The following is a 13,908-nucleotide window of genomic DNA, read 5'->3' on the forward strand; positions in this document are numbered from 1 at the left end:
CATCGCCTCGGTCATCAACGCGCCGCCTTTTTCATCGAGATTTCGCCCATTTTTGTGATTGTTCATCATCTGCGACCTCCAGAGCAAATTGGGGGCCAGTTTAATGGCATGTATTCACATTAATGAAGGCCTAGTTCTCCCCATTTCCGGCTTCGCGCAGCCCGTCGCGCCTCTGCGAGCCTTGCAATCATGCAGATCGACCCGGCAGCTCTGAGTCGGACAGACTCTGCATCAACTGCGACAGCATCGTCCAAGACCGCAGCTCCTGGCCCTCCGACGACTCAAAAGTCTACGAAGGCTTTGATATCAGTTCCGCGATTGGATCTCGAACCTATCTACACGGAGCTGAAAGCCGCTATCGGTGAAAACTGGGCTGAGTACAAAGAGTCTACAACTCTGTTCCTTCTGGGTGTGTGATCCTGCTTCTCATTGGCTTCACTTCCCTTCTTTTGCTCATCGTGAAGCTGACAACTAATCCTCTGCGGCAGGACATCTCAATCAGAATGAGCTCGCGTCGCGCGTTGATCACATCATTTGCGCCGATCAGAAAACCGAACACCTCCACAACAATTTTATATGTGCGATCATAGGGAACCTCACAAGAGATCTCCCCGACCATGGTGTGGCAAGTTGGGTGTCAGCGAACGACAAGCCGTCGGTCGTATCGAAACCCTCCTCTGGAGATGCAGCGGAGGCAAGGTTGAAGACAGAGGTTATGCAATTACCTCCCAGAGACCGTCGGAGAATAAAGGCGATTCCAGAGGTATGTCACCCGGAAATTCTCTGAATTATGACGGGCTCTAACATTATCGTCTTAACCAGCGTGACCCTCATGAGACCGTGCCCAATGAAGTAGAAGAATATCATCTCGCGAAACAGATCAAGCTCCCTAGCCAGGTCCCAGCTAGTGCTGGTGGTTTGAATAAAACAAGTAAGTCCATACAATGTTGAGCATTTACTTTCATCAAGCTGGACTAACTGTTCGGTGACTGCCAGATTGGGAGTTAGAGATTCGGAAACGCTATGCGCAACCCTTGGCATCGGAAACTGGCGAATTCCCAGATGCCGAATCAATACATGCGCGAATGATACCAATATGCTATGAGGAGTCCGTAGTTAGCGGCGCAGGCTTCCCGTGTGCTGAGTTCATGGCGATTGCAACAGAGACTTTCGTTAAGGAAGTACTATCTGTGGTGTTTTCCCGTACCAGGTGCAATGGCCCGTCTGGCACAATCAATGGCATGATGATGCGCAAATATCGACAGCAACTCGAGTTAGAGGAGCTGGCCTATACTCGCGGCGAGATCGTTAAAGACAGCGCGACTGGGCTTCTACCCATTGAGGCCAAAGAAGCAAGCAATCGGAAGCCTCTCGGTGTTCGCGATCTTCGACTAGCGCTGGAAATTGGAGGAGGAGTGCTCAGTCATATGCCTCTTATTGTCGATCATATTATGGGAGGCTATTTTGAGGATGAATTGGAGGCCGACAAACAGGACCAAATCGACGAAGTTGCCGACACTGCTGATAATGACACAAGACCGAACCAGTTCACAGATGAAATGGAAGTGGAGGACGATGCAGAATTGGACTGGGAAGGGGCCACCGCGGTAGATCGGGCTCAGTTGGGCTCGTTACTAGATGAGTGCCTTTCTCTGGCCTCATGAGCGTTTGTTTGTCGACCTACTGTCGGTCTCGCTGGCTGTTACGTCTATGAGGCCCTCTAACTGCCTCATCGGACAACCAGCTCCCCCCTCCCCTTTATTCTTCTTCTCCTTCCTCCTCACTTTCCACTTCATTTATGCTTTTTTAGTTTCATGTGCTTTGCATGTTTCTACTTCGCAAGGACTGCAGCATGCCGGTCTGGACGGTGGCAGCTGTTAAGGCGTCTTTGGAGTCACAAGGACTGTTGTCATTGGTTGGACATCATGAGTTTGCATTTGGCATGGAGTTCGAGCTGAAATCTCTATTGTACTATTTCTACTCCCTTTTTCTTTTTGTCTCTGTGTTTGCTTATTTGTGGAGTTTTTGCTTCCTAGGCTTCAGCTTTGAAGCAACGTCGAAAGACAGCCTTGACAGCTCATACTGGAGGGATGTTACTCACGATGGTGGGGGGAAAAAATGGAAAGGACAGTGCTTGAATGTGCTGCGAGTCGCGTTTGATACCCATGGCTCGATTAGTTTACTGTTCTCTTTGGCTTTCTCTCTTTTTTTTTTCTCTGTCTCTGTCTTTTGAAATCAGGTATGTCGGGGTTGAATTTGCATCTTTTGGCCCATTTGATGAGAAGATATGAAACTTCACTATGTGGGAATTGCTCTGTATGTCGTTCTTTTAAGTCTTTTTCCTCTTCAATCTTACTGTATATTACTAGAAGTGCTCTTTGATAGCTTCACATTGACTGATCTGTTGATAATGGGCAGTCCTAACATCACTGGCACATCTCACACTGGTTAACTGCATCGCTCGTTACATGTAATGTTGTCATTGCTTTGAAAGATAATGTAGATGTCTATCATTTCTGCTTCTAGGAAGCATTCTCATCAGTCAATCGAGGTTGCCATTCTCCAGAACGCCAAATCCGTGATAGCATCAATGTCTCGGCTGAACAATGCAATAAAATAAAATCTGGTATTGTACATTTGATTTATTGTGTCAGACGGTCTGCAACCATCTTGAGAATCTCTTCTGTCGACTTGCGCGCGTTGACTGGGTCCTTGGCCACAGACTGCCAAACCTCACCATGTTTGGGCTCAGTCGAGACGCACTTGGCCACGACGTCCGCTCGTTTTTCCTGTACGAAAATGCACGTTAGTCGCATGATATGTTGACAATAAATCAGAAATGGACAAAGATGAACGAACCTCTGTACCATGCTGCAGCAGGAATTTGTAGTACCAAGCCCAGCCGTCGCCGAGATCGCTGTCCGACACGATGGCTTTCTCAAACCACGTCATGGCTTTTTCCAGTCGACGCTCACCCCAAAATATACGGGCGACCGTGATAAACAGGATCGGGTCGTTATCAACTTTCTTAATCGCCTCCAAACTACGGGCCTTCCGTTGCGCCCGAGGTTCGAGATGCCAGATACTCTCGCTCCATAGTAGGCCGGAGGTCGGAACTTCCTGCAGGGCCTTGGCCATTAAGACCTTGGCCTGCCCGATATTATTTGCACGCCGTTCCACGCGGACACTCTCTGTCCATAACTCAGCGCTCTTGGGGACGGCAAGGCGTGCCCTATCGAGAATTGAACGAGCCTTGACAACGGCGCCGGACTTCTCTTCAAGTCTGGAGGCCAGGAGCCAAAGTGGCACCGATTTGGGACACGCTCTGGTACCAGTGCTGTAGGCCTCTCTGGCTTGTGGATATTTGTTCTGGTATTCGTAGATTTGCCCCTTCATCATCCAGAGTTTGTCGGCCTTGGGATACAGCTGCAACCCCTGATTCACCAGATCAAGCGCCTCGTCGATGTTGCCCAGTTGCCGTTCAAAAGCAACACTCTTGATCCAAACACGGTCAGTGCCAGCTTCCCGTCGGGCAGTTGCGAGGAGTTCCCTAGCTTGATCTGTCTGGTCTGCATCCGCTTCCAATTTGACAGCAGCGAGCCAGATGTCCTCATTGTTCGGATTCTGATTGAAAGCCCGCCCGAGCACGCGTCGAGCGTCGTCGATCTCGCCAGCTTGCCACTTTTCCTTCGCGAGCTGGAGCCACAGTTCTTCGCTTTGAGGGCATGCCTCCACTGCCTTCTCAAGGACTTGCCAGAGGGCCTCTTTGGAGCCATGATTACGCTCCAGATCGGCAGCCGCGAGCCAGATAGATCGACGGTTGACAAAGACACGCAGTGCATAAGCATAAATCGCTCTTGCAGTCTCGTACTTGCCCCTCGCGACACTGGCCTTCGCATCGTCCATCCAGATATCCTTGCGGTCATCGTCTTCATCAAGCCCCCATCCGAGAGTTTCACGGATGATTGCGCCACATGTGAGAATGGCTCCCTCTTCCTCGCACTTCTCAGCTTCCGCAATCCATTCCTCTCTCTTAAGCATGGCATTTTCCCTTGCCAGAAATTGGACTGCCCTCTTCATCACGTTGACCTTCTCGAAAGTGCCCATTTGCTCCTGCAATCGTGCGGCGGCGATCCAAACTTCATGACTCGTAGGGACGGCCTTACGAGCAGCATTCAGAACCTTTTGTGCATTTTCAGGTGATTCTAGTCGGGCAAGAGCAAGCCATAACTCAACAGACAAAGGGATCATTTCAACTGCCTTCGCTAGGAGAAGACGTGCATCGGCGGGATCTTCTTCCAGGTTGACAGCTTCTTTCCAGATGGCAACAGACTGAGGCACGTGGAGAATGGCTTGCCTAAGCACATTCTTTTTTGCGCGAGTGTCGGACTCTAGCCTCATGGCCTCAATCCAAAGTCTTGTGGAACGATCATTATTCTTGATTGCATTGGCTGCAATAACTTTGGCATTGTGGCCTTCGTTCAAACGAATATTTTCGAGCCACGCATCCTCACTTTTCGGGCATAGTTCGCAACCTTTGGCGATGATGTTCCTGGCAGCAACAATTCTTCCAGCAAGTTCTTCCAAACGTGCAAGTGCAATCCATCCAGGAGCGTGCTTAGGATTCGTTTTGGTTACAGATTCCAATAAGACACGCACTCGCTTGATGTCGCCAATCTCGACTTCGCCGGCTTTCAGCTCCGACTGCGTCAGACTTGTGAGATATCCTTTCGGGTCGATGTTGGTCGCACTCCCAGAGGAAGAATCAGCAGTGGAACCCCGGGCAGCTTGATCAAGCCTGACCTTGAGCACCTTATCACGAGCAGCACTAATATCAGCGAGATTTGTCATCGTTCCGTCTAACTCGCCTCCACGGACATCCGTCTGGGTGCCGTCGTCGGCTATGGTGGTTTCAAACTGAGTCGAGTCCCTTGCACTGGCAATAACGCTGTCTGGTACCGCATAGAAGCGCTGTCGTAGATTCTGCTTAGCTCTTCGATTCTTCCCCGTAAGGTCTCCGACTTCCGGAAGATTGGCCCATTGCTCTTCTGAAACAGAGGCCAGTGAGCGCTTCAGGTCTGCGAACTGTTGTTGAATTTTCGGATTTTTGCGTTCGTATTCTTCACGCTCTTGACGTTCTCGGGCTTCCCTATAGGTGGCGAAGGAATCAAGTCGGTCGTCTGTCCAAACAACGGGGGGTAAACCCGATGAACAACGCATCTCTAAGATAAAAGGAATGGGAGGCATGTACTAACCTTCTTGCTTTCCGGCGCTTATCCATCTTCTCATCTACTTCCTTGTAGATGCGGTCCGCTTCGTCATCTTCTTGATCGAATTGCCCGTAGGCAAAAAGCCCAACCTCATTGTCCGGATCTTGGAAACGTTCATCCTCCTCTTCTTCCTCTTTCTCTTCTCGTCCGCCCTTTTCGCGTCCTGCGCCATATGCTGTTGGGGGAGCTGCTCCAAGAAGCTGCGCTCTCTTCGCAAGAGCGGCCTGAATCTGCTCAGGTGTAGGACCCTCACGCGCAGGTCCTAAGTCAGAACGGGTGGTGAAGCCGGTCGCACCTCTACCTAAACCCGCGACATAATTTTCGGGCGCAGGTTGGTTCAGAAAATCCTTCCGACCTGAGGCCATGTTGAGCGAAGCTCAACGATAAAACTGGCTAAGAGATGAAAACAAACAGAAGGGCAATGTAAATTGTGATTTGATGAAGACGAAGAGCTTCAAGTGGCGATGCCTGCAACAAAGTACCTCCGACCCGCTTATCTTATCAGAATGTCCGCTTTTTGGGGCCATTTCATTAACTACTAAGATCAGCAGCATCGCACTGGCAGACAGGCAACAAGGGACGGAATGAGACACAGAGATGAATTGAAATATCATCATGAGGAACCTTTTATCTTGGCTTCTAAAACAGATTCGGAAGTTATGTACTAGATTTCCAGTGGATGTGTCAAATGTAGTCCTCAGCATTGGAGAAGTGAGACTAATATACCAATATATGCTTCGTAACATTTGTTTCGAATGCCTTTGGATTATTTACAGATCAGAAGCGGTTTCCATTATCGAACTGTTCACATCTGCATCAGGACAGAGCTCTGTGTTTTTAATTGTGCTCTAGGACTTCCTGCGGAGCCCCTTCGCTCTTTCATCAAGTTCAACCCAATGTCCAGATGCAGCCTAGTCGAATGACATACTAAACCCCCATCGCAGGCCGATTCGGAGACGCGCCTGGCTTTCAAGGAGTCAGTATTCTGGGCTCAATTGAAATTCCGTAAATCACATCGCTGAGCAATGTATGTCCGGGATTATGCATGGATATATGTGATGCTACTAGCACGAAGAGAATGGCTCTCTGGACAATCAAGCCAAGGATCAGCCAGCAACCACTACAAGGTAGGTGCGACATTTTTCGAGGACGCGCAGCGTGACGGCAAGGATCAAATTGTGCGATCGTTATAGTAAGCGTGTAAACGTATTAGACATTTCCAGATCGTTGACCGATGCTCTCACAGAAAAGCTTCACCGAACGAGCCTTGTCAGAGGCGAGATATGGTGTAGGGTTGTTGATGCTTTGAGATGATGGCAGGCAGTAAGAAGACGGTATGTGACCCTACAGTTGGAACCGAGAATAAGACAGCCACATGGTGAGTCTGGTCTAGGATGCGAACTCCAGAAGAGACTTGTCCGCTTCAGGTGAGCCCCGAGCTCGGCAAGGATGAGGGACATAGCGCGTTTCCAGCAACGCAGTGGCATTCTATTTGAGGCACGGTTGACGGCTCAATAGAATCATGTATGTTGTCATTGCAAGCCGTTCTTAGGTGATTGGTCGCCAGCGGGGCGAAGATGCGCACGGGAGTCCTGGAACAAACTCTGCCAGATAAAGGCTTCGCTGAGCAAGAGCTCGATATCCTTTTCAGTCCAGTCCTTTGTTGGAAGTGCCTGCAAGAACATCATGATTTCCTGCGCACAATTAGCATTTCGGCGGGATTCTAGACATGAGCGGTATCAGAACCTACCTGAAAGTCCATTTTGATCAACTGGTCCGACCACTTGACGAGAAACGCTGCGCAAACATACAAGTGGAAGCGCGAGAAGCCCTGCTCCTCGGCCTGACGATGAGTTAATATGATTCTGATGCGACGGGCACTGCTCGGAATGGTGGAAGACTATCGAACATACCATGTAGGTGTCCCACATCCGTATGGTGTTCTGAACACTCATCTCCCGCATCAATAAGCAGTTCATCCATCGGAAACTGAATTGCATGAACTCGACTCCTTCGTTTTCAAGATGTTTGGCGAGCGTAGAATCGATACGTATTGTCAGGTCGCGCAAAGCTCTCACTTGCCTGTGAATCCCCGGTTGAGCATATATATAATTATCCTGAATTCCATCAAGAAGTTTCGTGAGGCACCAGAATGAATCCGCCTCCACAGCATCGAGCACACTCCGCGGCAATTGGCCTGGATCCATGCCTTCTTCTACATTGAGATCCGTCACGTACATGCCGAGAAAAACCTGCCAGAATGGTGTGACAAGGTCATTGATCCCTTGTACATAACCGCTGGCAGGGTGTCGGATGGCCCAGACATAGAGGATTCGCTCCAAGGAGCGTTGCGTAGCTTCATAGCCGTAGAGTTGAATATGAGGACTGGTGCGCGGAACGTCAATGCTAATTTGATGCCATATCGCTTCGTCCAGGCCTCTGCCGCGTCCTGTGGAGGAAGCAGGTGGATTGGGAGGAGCTGGAGTAGTGCTGCGTTCGAAAGCCTGTCGGACTCCGTCGAGATACTCCTTGCGCTTTCTCTCTAGTGTCGAAACTCGCCGTTCACTGTTCGTCGGAAGATAGCCGAGCAGAATTTGCCAAGTCATGGCGCGGACTTCAGCAGGGATGCCAGACCATGCCAAATTTCTCAACTCTGATAAGGAAACGGTGCTAGTCTGAAGTAGACGTTTGAATTTGTTGATTCTTGAGATTCTGCTTGAGTATATATCCATCTCCTTTGGCGACGCATTCTTCGGCGGCGGTGCATGATCAATAAGATTCAGAGCGTTCGCGGGATCTAAAGCAGCGACAATCAGCATCTAGTCAAATGTTGCTTCTAGGAATGAGAATAAGTACCTTCCAAGATGTCTTTGTACTGAGGCCGCAGGATTTTGCCCTCACTCTTTCTTGTCGTCGGATACATAGACACTCCGCGCTCCTCGGCGATATCCGAACTGTTTGCGCGTTGTCTACTGTTCGCCAAGTTGACCCCCAAGGTTGAAGTGTTGCCACGCACAGCGCTACCCAAATCAGATGTTTTGAGCTGAGATTTACTGGCATTTTTGATCTGTTTCTTCCGCATACTGGCAATAGTGGGGAGGCCAAATTCGTCCTCATCATCGTCGTAAACGATATCCTCCTCATCACCCTCGTCGTTATCGTCACTCGCGCCATCTGCAGAGTCGGTGTGCCATAAGTCGACTCCTTGATTCACAAGGCCAGAGTATGAGGTACGCGGAGACGTGACCCATGTCCCTGATCGATGAGAAGATGGGGAGACATGCTGCGATTGGGTAGATGACGACTTTGGAGGTGTACGGGGTCGCGCATGCTGCTGTGGTATGCCTCTGGAAAGATCGCTCTTGATTAGTTCATGGGCCGAGGACAGACCAGAGTAGAGATGACAAACTTTAAGATATTCGCGTGAGAGTATGAAGCGCCAACAATTGTGGTTGGGGTAGTTGAAGATCCTTGAGGTTGAGATACCGATCTGCCTTTCCAGAACGGAGAGCCTGCCCGTCTTTTGAGGAAGGTCAGCAATTGGACAACAACTACAGGAAACAAGTGAAAGAGCACTCATTAATGCTCAAACGTCCAATGGAGGAAATCTCTATCAGAAGGTGACTCTGGGAACCTACTCGGAACGGTCTGCATGAGGCAGATGACGAGTTATATCAGCCACTGAATTCGGAGATATGAGACATGGAGAGACTCTTGAAGTACGAACCAACCTGGACCATCTCCTGTTTGCAATCAGTTCTCGATCAGCCTCGGGCGACTATAACGACTGTGCGAAGAGATGTTGCATACCTGCTGCTGGCCCTTCCTAGCAGCCATCGTCATGAACTGTCGGGGAAGAGGAATTGGTTCGTTGAACGGGGATACAAAAGGTCATCGGAAGCACTTTGGGCGGCGTCGGGAGAAGTGCGGGGGAAGAGGGAACAGTTGATGCGGCAATGCTCTGAGATGCTGGGGTGCTATGTTCACTGAATTCGAGGCAATTGCGGGTGCAGACTCGGTTTGATGATGATAAAGATAATTATGATTATTCATAGAGAAATGCCATTATGGGTTTATATTAAAGGAGAAAGGTGTCTGTATGTATGTCTCCAGCGATCGTGAGAAGTTTCGTACGGAATAATACTACTACCACAACTACAGTATCTCTACCTTACCTGTACCACTACTGCTGACGGAACTTTACCGGTCGCTTCTCTCTCTCTCTCTCTCTCTCTCCCTCTCGACCTCTCTCCTCTCCTCCCTTCTTCTTCATCATCATCCTCAACAACTGAACCCGCTCCAATATCTTCACTTCCACTTCCCTATCAATTGATTTCCCCTTTTTCATTCGTATTTTTCTTTCCCTTCTCCTCGCATCCATTTATTGAACGTAACGACCATACCGTTGCACTTTATCTAATCCCAGATCAACCTCTCTGACTTGAGTCTCAGTCTCAGTCAAATCAGCTTCGCTAACAAAATCTTTGCTTCCGTACTCACACGACTTTTTTTTCTTTTTTTTTTTCCCCCAAGGCTCTCTTCTCATTTTGTAATAGTCGTTCAACATGGCTGAGCCAGGGGATGTAGAGGAAGATCTTTTTGCTGATCTGTATGGCTCTTTTTCGCACCTAATTTTCGAGGTTTTCCCTAACTCCTTTCTTCTTAGGTACGACGCGGATGAGCATACGAACCAGACATCTTCAGCTGTCGAAGCTCCCAAGATCTCCGACTTCACAGTGTCGCCCGCGCCTGCCCAGGCAACGACTTCCCTTGCGACACAAAATGCAGAGAATGTCAAGTCAGAAACAGAAGACGCTCATGCCGCGGATTCCTACGCGTATTCATATGAAGGACATCAAAGAAATGGCGCGGGCATGTATGATACGAATCACACTACCAATGTTGCTGCCGCTCCTGTGACCGAACAAGAGCCTCAGGGCACCGGAATTAAGGAAGATGGGTAAGTAATTTTCTACATTTTATGTTGTACAATCTCGGTTTTTCCCTTTATTTTCTCTCTTGTTCTACACCATTGTGCGGAAGGCCGGACGCATCGTCTACTGGACCAAGTGAGTGAGCACATCCCGGGCTCGCAAGTCGCCCTCGTACGGGTATAGCCGTTCCGGTGCATTTCGCTCTCACGTCGACTCGCGTCGCACTAGGCTATCACGCTCTAGTGCTAGTCGCTGCGCAAGATACCTTTCCATGAGTTGATCATGCGATCCTGCGGGGGTGGGAGACGCTTATCAAACTGTGTCGGCGTGGTGAAAGAGACGAACGATGAAAATCTTTGAACTCTATCGGATTAGCCTCCGATTTGAACGATTCGCACCCATCGGAAGGGGACGAAGCTTCAGTCGACTCTGGGCAGAGACAGAGATATCATTCGGTTGCGTCAGATTTAGCTATAAAGGGCGGTCTGATGAGTGCATGGCTGTCTCCAAGACCAGGCTCAAGGGAGATATGTATGGTCGAGTCAACATCGACATGAAGTTTACAAAGAGAAAGATATCACACACACTACGAGACCTTGTTGCGAGCGACTACTAGTACAGACGCTATCAGATAGCTTCTTGTCGATATATCTTGATAGAGCAGAGCAAGGAATAGAAGCCTTGGCTGTCTGGTGGATCACTATCGAACAGTTTTACTACCTAGCTTCCGACTCTATTAGACAGTCAGTCGGAGGGTCATTGGTCAGACAGAAAAAAGAAGAGATTCAGTTGTCTATATTCCGCCTCTCGCGCTTCAATCCGTGGTCCTTCTATCACCGTCACGACTCATGCCACTTGGCCTTGGAGCATATTCTTTTTGCTCTACTCCCGCTGGATTATCCCGTAAACCAGTGGATGTCGACGAATAGAGATGCCTGCCCTGAGCAGTTCTGTGCAACTGCAATCACAGCCAATGTATCCATGTCATGGACGATTCCCGAGCTGGCTGTGAGACGAAATTGCGCACTTGTTCGCGTCACCGGTCCACACCAGTACGAAGCAATTCGCTCGCTCTTGCGACCTATTTTCGAGTCCTCGCATATATTCAATCACATAGCTACTGGTGCTCAAGGGTGTGCTACAGTATCTGCGTTAGAATATCATGGATATAGCAGCACGGTTCACTATGTGTGCAGACAATAACAATGCCAGTCGGCCTACCATCATCAGGATCCCTGATCGCGATTGTTCTGGGATCCTGTCCTGCTCTGTTTTACTGTGCCTTTGTTTCTCACATCCATTCATCCCTTTTTCGAATCTATTGGCTTCAACAGTGCTTGGTGGTGAGATGGATGCGTTTACTGATAGTCTGGTTGATTAGGAAGATGTTCATCGGTGGTTTGAACTGGGAGACAACAGACCGTACGTACAGTCTTAATATTATTGCAGTTTACTCGAGTCTCTCACAGGCAGTCTGACATAATAAATAGAGTCTCTGAAGGACTACTTCTCCCAATTTGGCGAGGTTCAAGAGTGTACTGTCATGCGGGACAGCGCCACTGGTCGCTCTAGGGGGTTCGGCTTCTTGACCTTCAAGGATCCCAAGACTGTCAATACAGTGATGGTCAAAGAACACTACCTGGATGGGAAAATTGTAAGATCCATATTCTGTCTCTTCTACTGCTCGATTGGATGTTACGATATGCAGTGATCGGACGGATCGACCGTATGCTAACTCGCTGGGCAGATTGACCCTAAGCGTGCAATCCCCCGTGACGAACAGGAGAAGACGAGTAAAATCTTTGTTGGTGGTGTGAGCCAAGAGGCAACTGAGCAGGAGTTCAAGGAGTTTTTTATGCAATTCGGTCGTGTTATCGATGCTACCCTGATGATCGACAAGGACACCGGACGTCCTCGGGGTTTTGGCTTTGTGACGTTCGACAGTGAAGCTGCTGTCGAGGCTGCTCTGTCCCGTCCTTTGGCCATCTGTGGGAAGCCCATTGAAGTCAAGAAGGCTCAGCCAAGAGGCAATTTACGCGACGAGGAAGATCGCAGAAACCGGCGCGGCAGAGATTTCCGCGATGGAGGTCATGGTGGCGTCGATGGGTCTCAGCAGCAACAGGGAATGCAAGGGCAGGCTGGTATGCCTGCAGGTTTGACCCCACAGATGATGGCACAGTATTGGCAACGTATGCAGCAATATTTCGCCTTGATGCAGCAGCAGATGGCGGTTGCCGCTGCTCAGGGTCAAGGAATGGGAGCTATGGGGATGGGAGCAATGAACCCGGCCATGATGCAGCAGATGCAGCAGATGCAGAAAATGCAGCAGATGCAGATGGGCAACAATCAGCAGCAGCAACCGCAGCAGCCGGGCAGCCTGAGCCCCCCCTCGCAGAGCTCGACCCCGCAGATGCAGAACATCATGAACCCTGCAATGATGCAGCAGATGCAACAGATGCAGCAGATGCAAAACCAGGGCCAGGGGAACAACATGGGGGCTATGCAGGGCCAGATGGGCAACAACGCCGGGAACATGAACATGGGCGCAAACTACTCGAGCTCCCGGGGCGGACCAGGCTATAACGCTCAAGAGCAGATCGCCTTTGAGCAGCAGAAATACGAGCATCAGCAGCAACAACGTCGGGTCATGGAGTCCCGGGCATTCTCGCCATATCAACAAGGCGGTCCGACCTCGTGGGAGGGCATGTACGACGAGGTGCCTCAGCCCAATATCCCCACTGGACCTCAAGGCATGAACCGAGCAGGCAGCATAGGACGCGGTATGTATTCTTTTTTTCCTCATTATATACCTGCATTACTCCCGTCAACAACCACTTTTCATTAAATATAGCTAACTCTAAGCTTCAGGAACAACACCACAGCCAACTCAGAGCGCCGCACCTGCCAACGCCCCAACGGGCCCTAAAAATGCTGGAAAGCCCGGTGCAAACTATCGTGGCGGAGGTCGCGGAGGCCATAGGGGGTTCCACCCTTACTCTCGTGGATAGGATTGGAACTCGGTATCATTGTCGATTCTTACTGACCCTCTCACCTTTTCCTTCTGTTTCATCTTCCCGGTATCTGGCTTCTATTCTTCGTGGTGCTTCTTGTTCCGTTTGTTTCCTATCTTCATACCGTCGCCTAAAAACAGTTTCGATCCGGTCAAGGATATTTGCTCGGTCCCTCCTCTAATCTGCGTATCACAGCGACCGAAAATCTGTCTTGATTTCGTGCTCTTCATCTCTCCAGAGGGGAAGCACAAGTCTTCAAAAGATTTAGTCACAGCCTTCTCCTCGCAATCCCATTCATCGTCTGGTTTCCTACCTCATCGCAAACAAAGGTGGTCGCAAAGAGGGACAAAATGAGAGGACGGTGTTTCTGCATGTAATTTAGAGGCATTACAGTTCAGTGTTTATGATTGATCGTCCTTTTTTTTTTTTTTTTTTTTTTTTTTTCCAAATTTTTTTTAAAATGCCATTGAGCTCAAACTGCGCCGTGATTTTGTATGCTGGTTCTACCTACCATGTGTTTTGGATCCTGGAAAATACGATAAATCGGGTTTATATTTAAAAAAAGGAAAATATTAGGTAATTTTGTTTTTTTTTAAAAAAAAAACTTTTGACCTTTCAGATTACTGCCTCTTAAAACAAGAATATAACCAAAATTAATCAAAAAAAACAAGAAAGGTGATTTTAAAAGTAAAA

At 49.1% G+C, this 13,908-nt stretch overlaps 4 protein-coding genes across 4 annotated transcripts; 2 read left to right on the forward strand and 2 right to left on the reverse strand.

Annotated features, from left to right (window-relative positions):
• Positions 1-189: 189 nt before the first annotated feature.
• CDV56_108653 (TADA1 family protein) lies at positions 190-1,664 on the forward strand (the record flags this gene model as incomplete). Its single annotated transcript, XM_026762272.1, has 4 exons — positions 190-409; positions 489-763; positions 823-931; positions 997-1,664. 4 exons carry the CDS (start codon positions 190-192, stop codon positions 1,662-1,664), a joined length of 1,272 nt encoding a protein of 423 aa, XP_026616056.1.
• Positions 1,665-2,642: 978 nt separating this feature from the next.
• On the reverse strand, positions 2,643-5,635 carry CDV56_108706 (U4/U6-U5 snRNP complex subunit PRP6; the record flags this gene model as incomplete). The annotated part of the gene is made up of 3 exons (XM_026762325.1): positions 2,643-2,789; positions 2,860-5,149; positions 5,256-5,635. 3 exons carry the CDS (start codon positions 5,633-5,635, stop codon positions 2,643-2,645), a joined length of 2,817 nt encoding a protein of 938 aa, XP_026616057.1.
• Positions 5,636-6,802: 1,167 nt separating this feature from the next.
• CDV56_108790 (GTPase-activating protein GYP1) lies at positions 6,803-9,113 on the reverse strand (the record flags this gene model as incomplete). Its single annotated transcript, XM_026762409.1, has 6 exons — positions 6,803-6,964; positions 7,021-7,113; positions 7,184-8,067; positions 8,127-8,790; positions 9,002-9,013; positions 9,081-9,113. The coding sequence occupies 6 exons, from the start codon at positions 9,111-9,113 to the stop codon at positions 6,803-6,805; spliced, it is 1,848 nt and encodes a 615-aa protein (XP_026616058.1).
• Positions 9,114-9,835: 722 nt separating this feature from the next.
• Positions 9,836-13,212, forward strand: CDV56_108842 (heterogeneous nuclear ribonucleoprotein HRP1; the record flags this gene model as incomplete). Its single annotated transcript, XM_026762461.1, has 6 exons — positions 9,836-9,879; positions 9,937-10,230; positions 11,586-11,626; positions 11,695-11,858; positions 11,952-12,984; positions 13,073-13,212. 6 exons carry the CDS (start codon positions 9,836-9,838, stop codon positions 13,210-13,212), a joined length of 1,716 nt encoding a protein of 571 aa, XP_026616059.1.
• Positions 13,213-13,908: the final 696 nt, after the last annotated feature.

Source organism: Aspergillus thermomutatus, assembly GCF_002237265.1.
Source record: "Aspergillus thermomutatus strain HMR AF 39 chromosome Unknown NODE_51, whole genome shotgun sequence".
In the NCBI taxonomy this organism is placed as follows: domain Eukaryota; kingdom Fungi; phylum Ascomycota; class Eurotiomycetes; order Eurotiales; family Aspergillaceae; genus Aspergillus; species Aspergillus thermomutatus.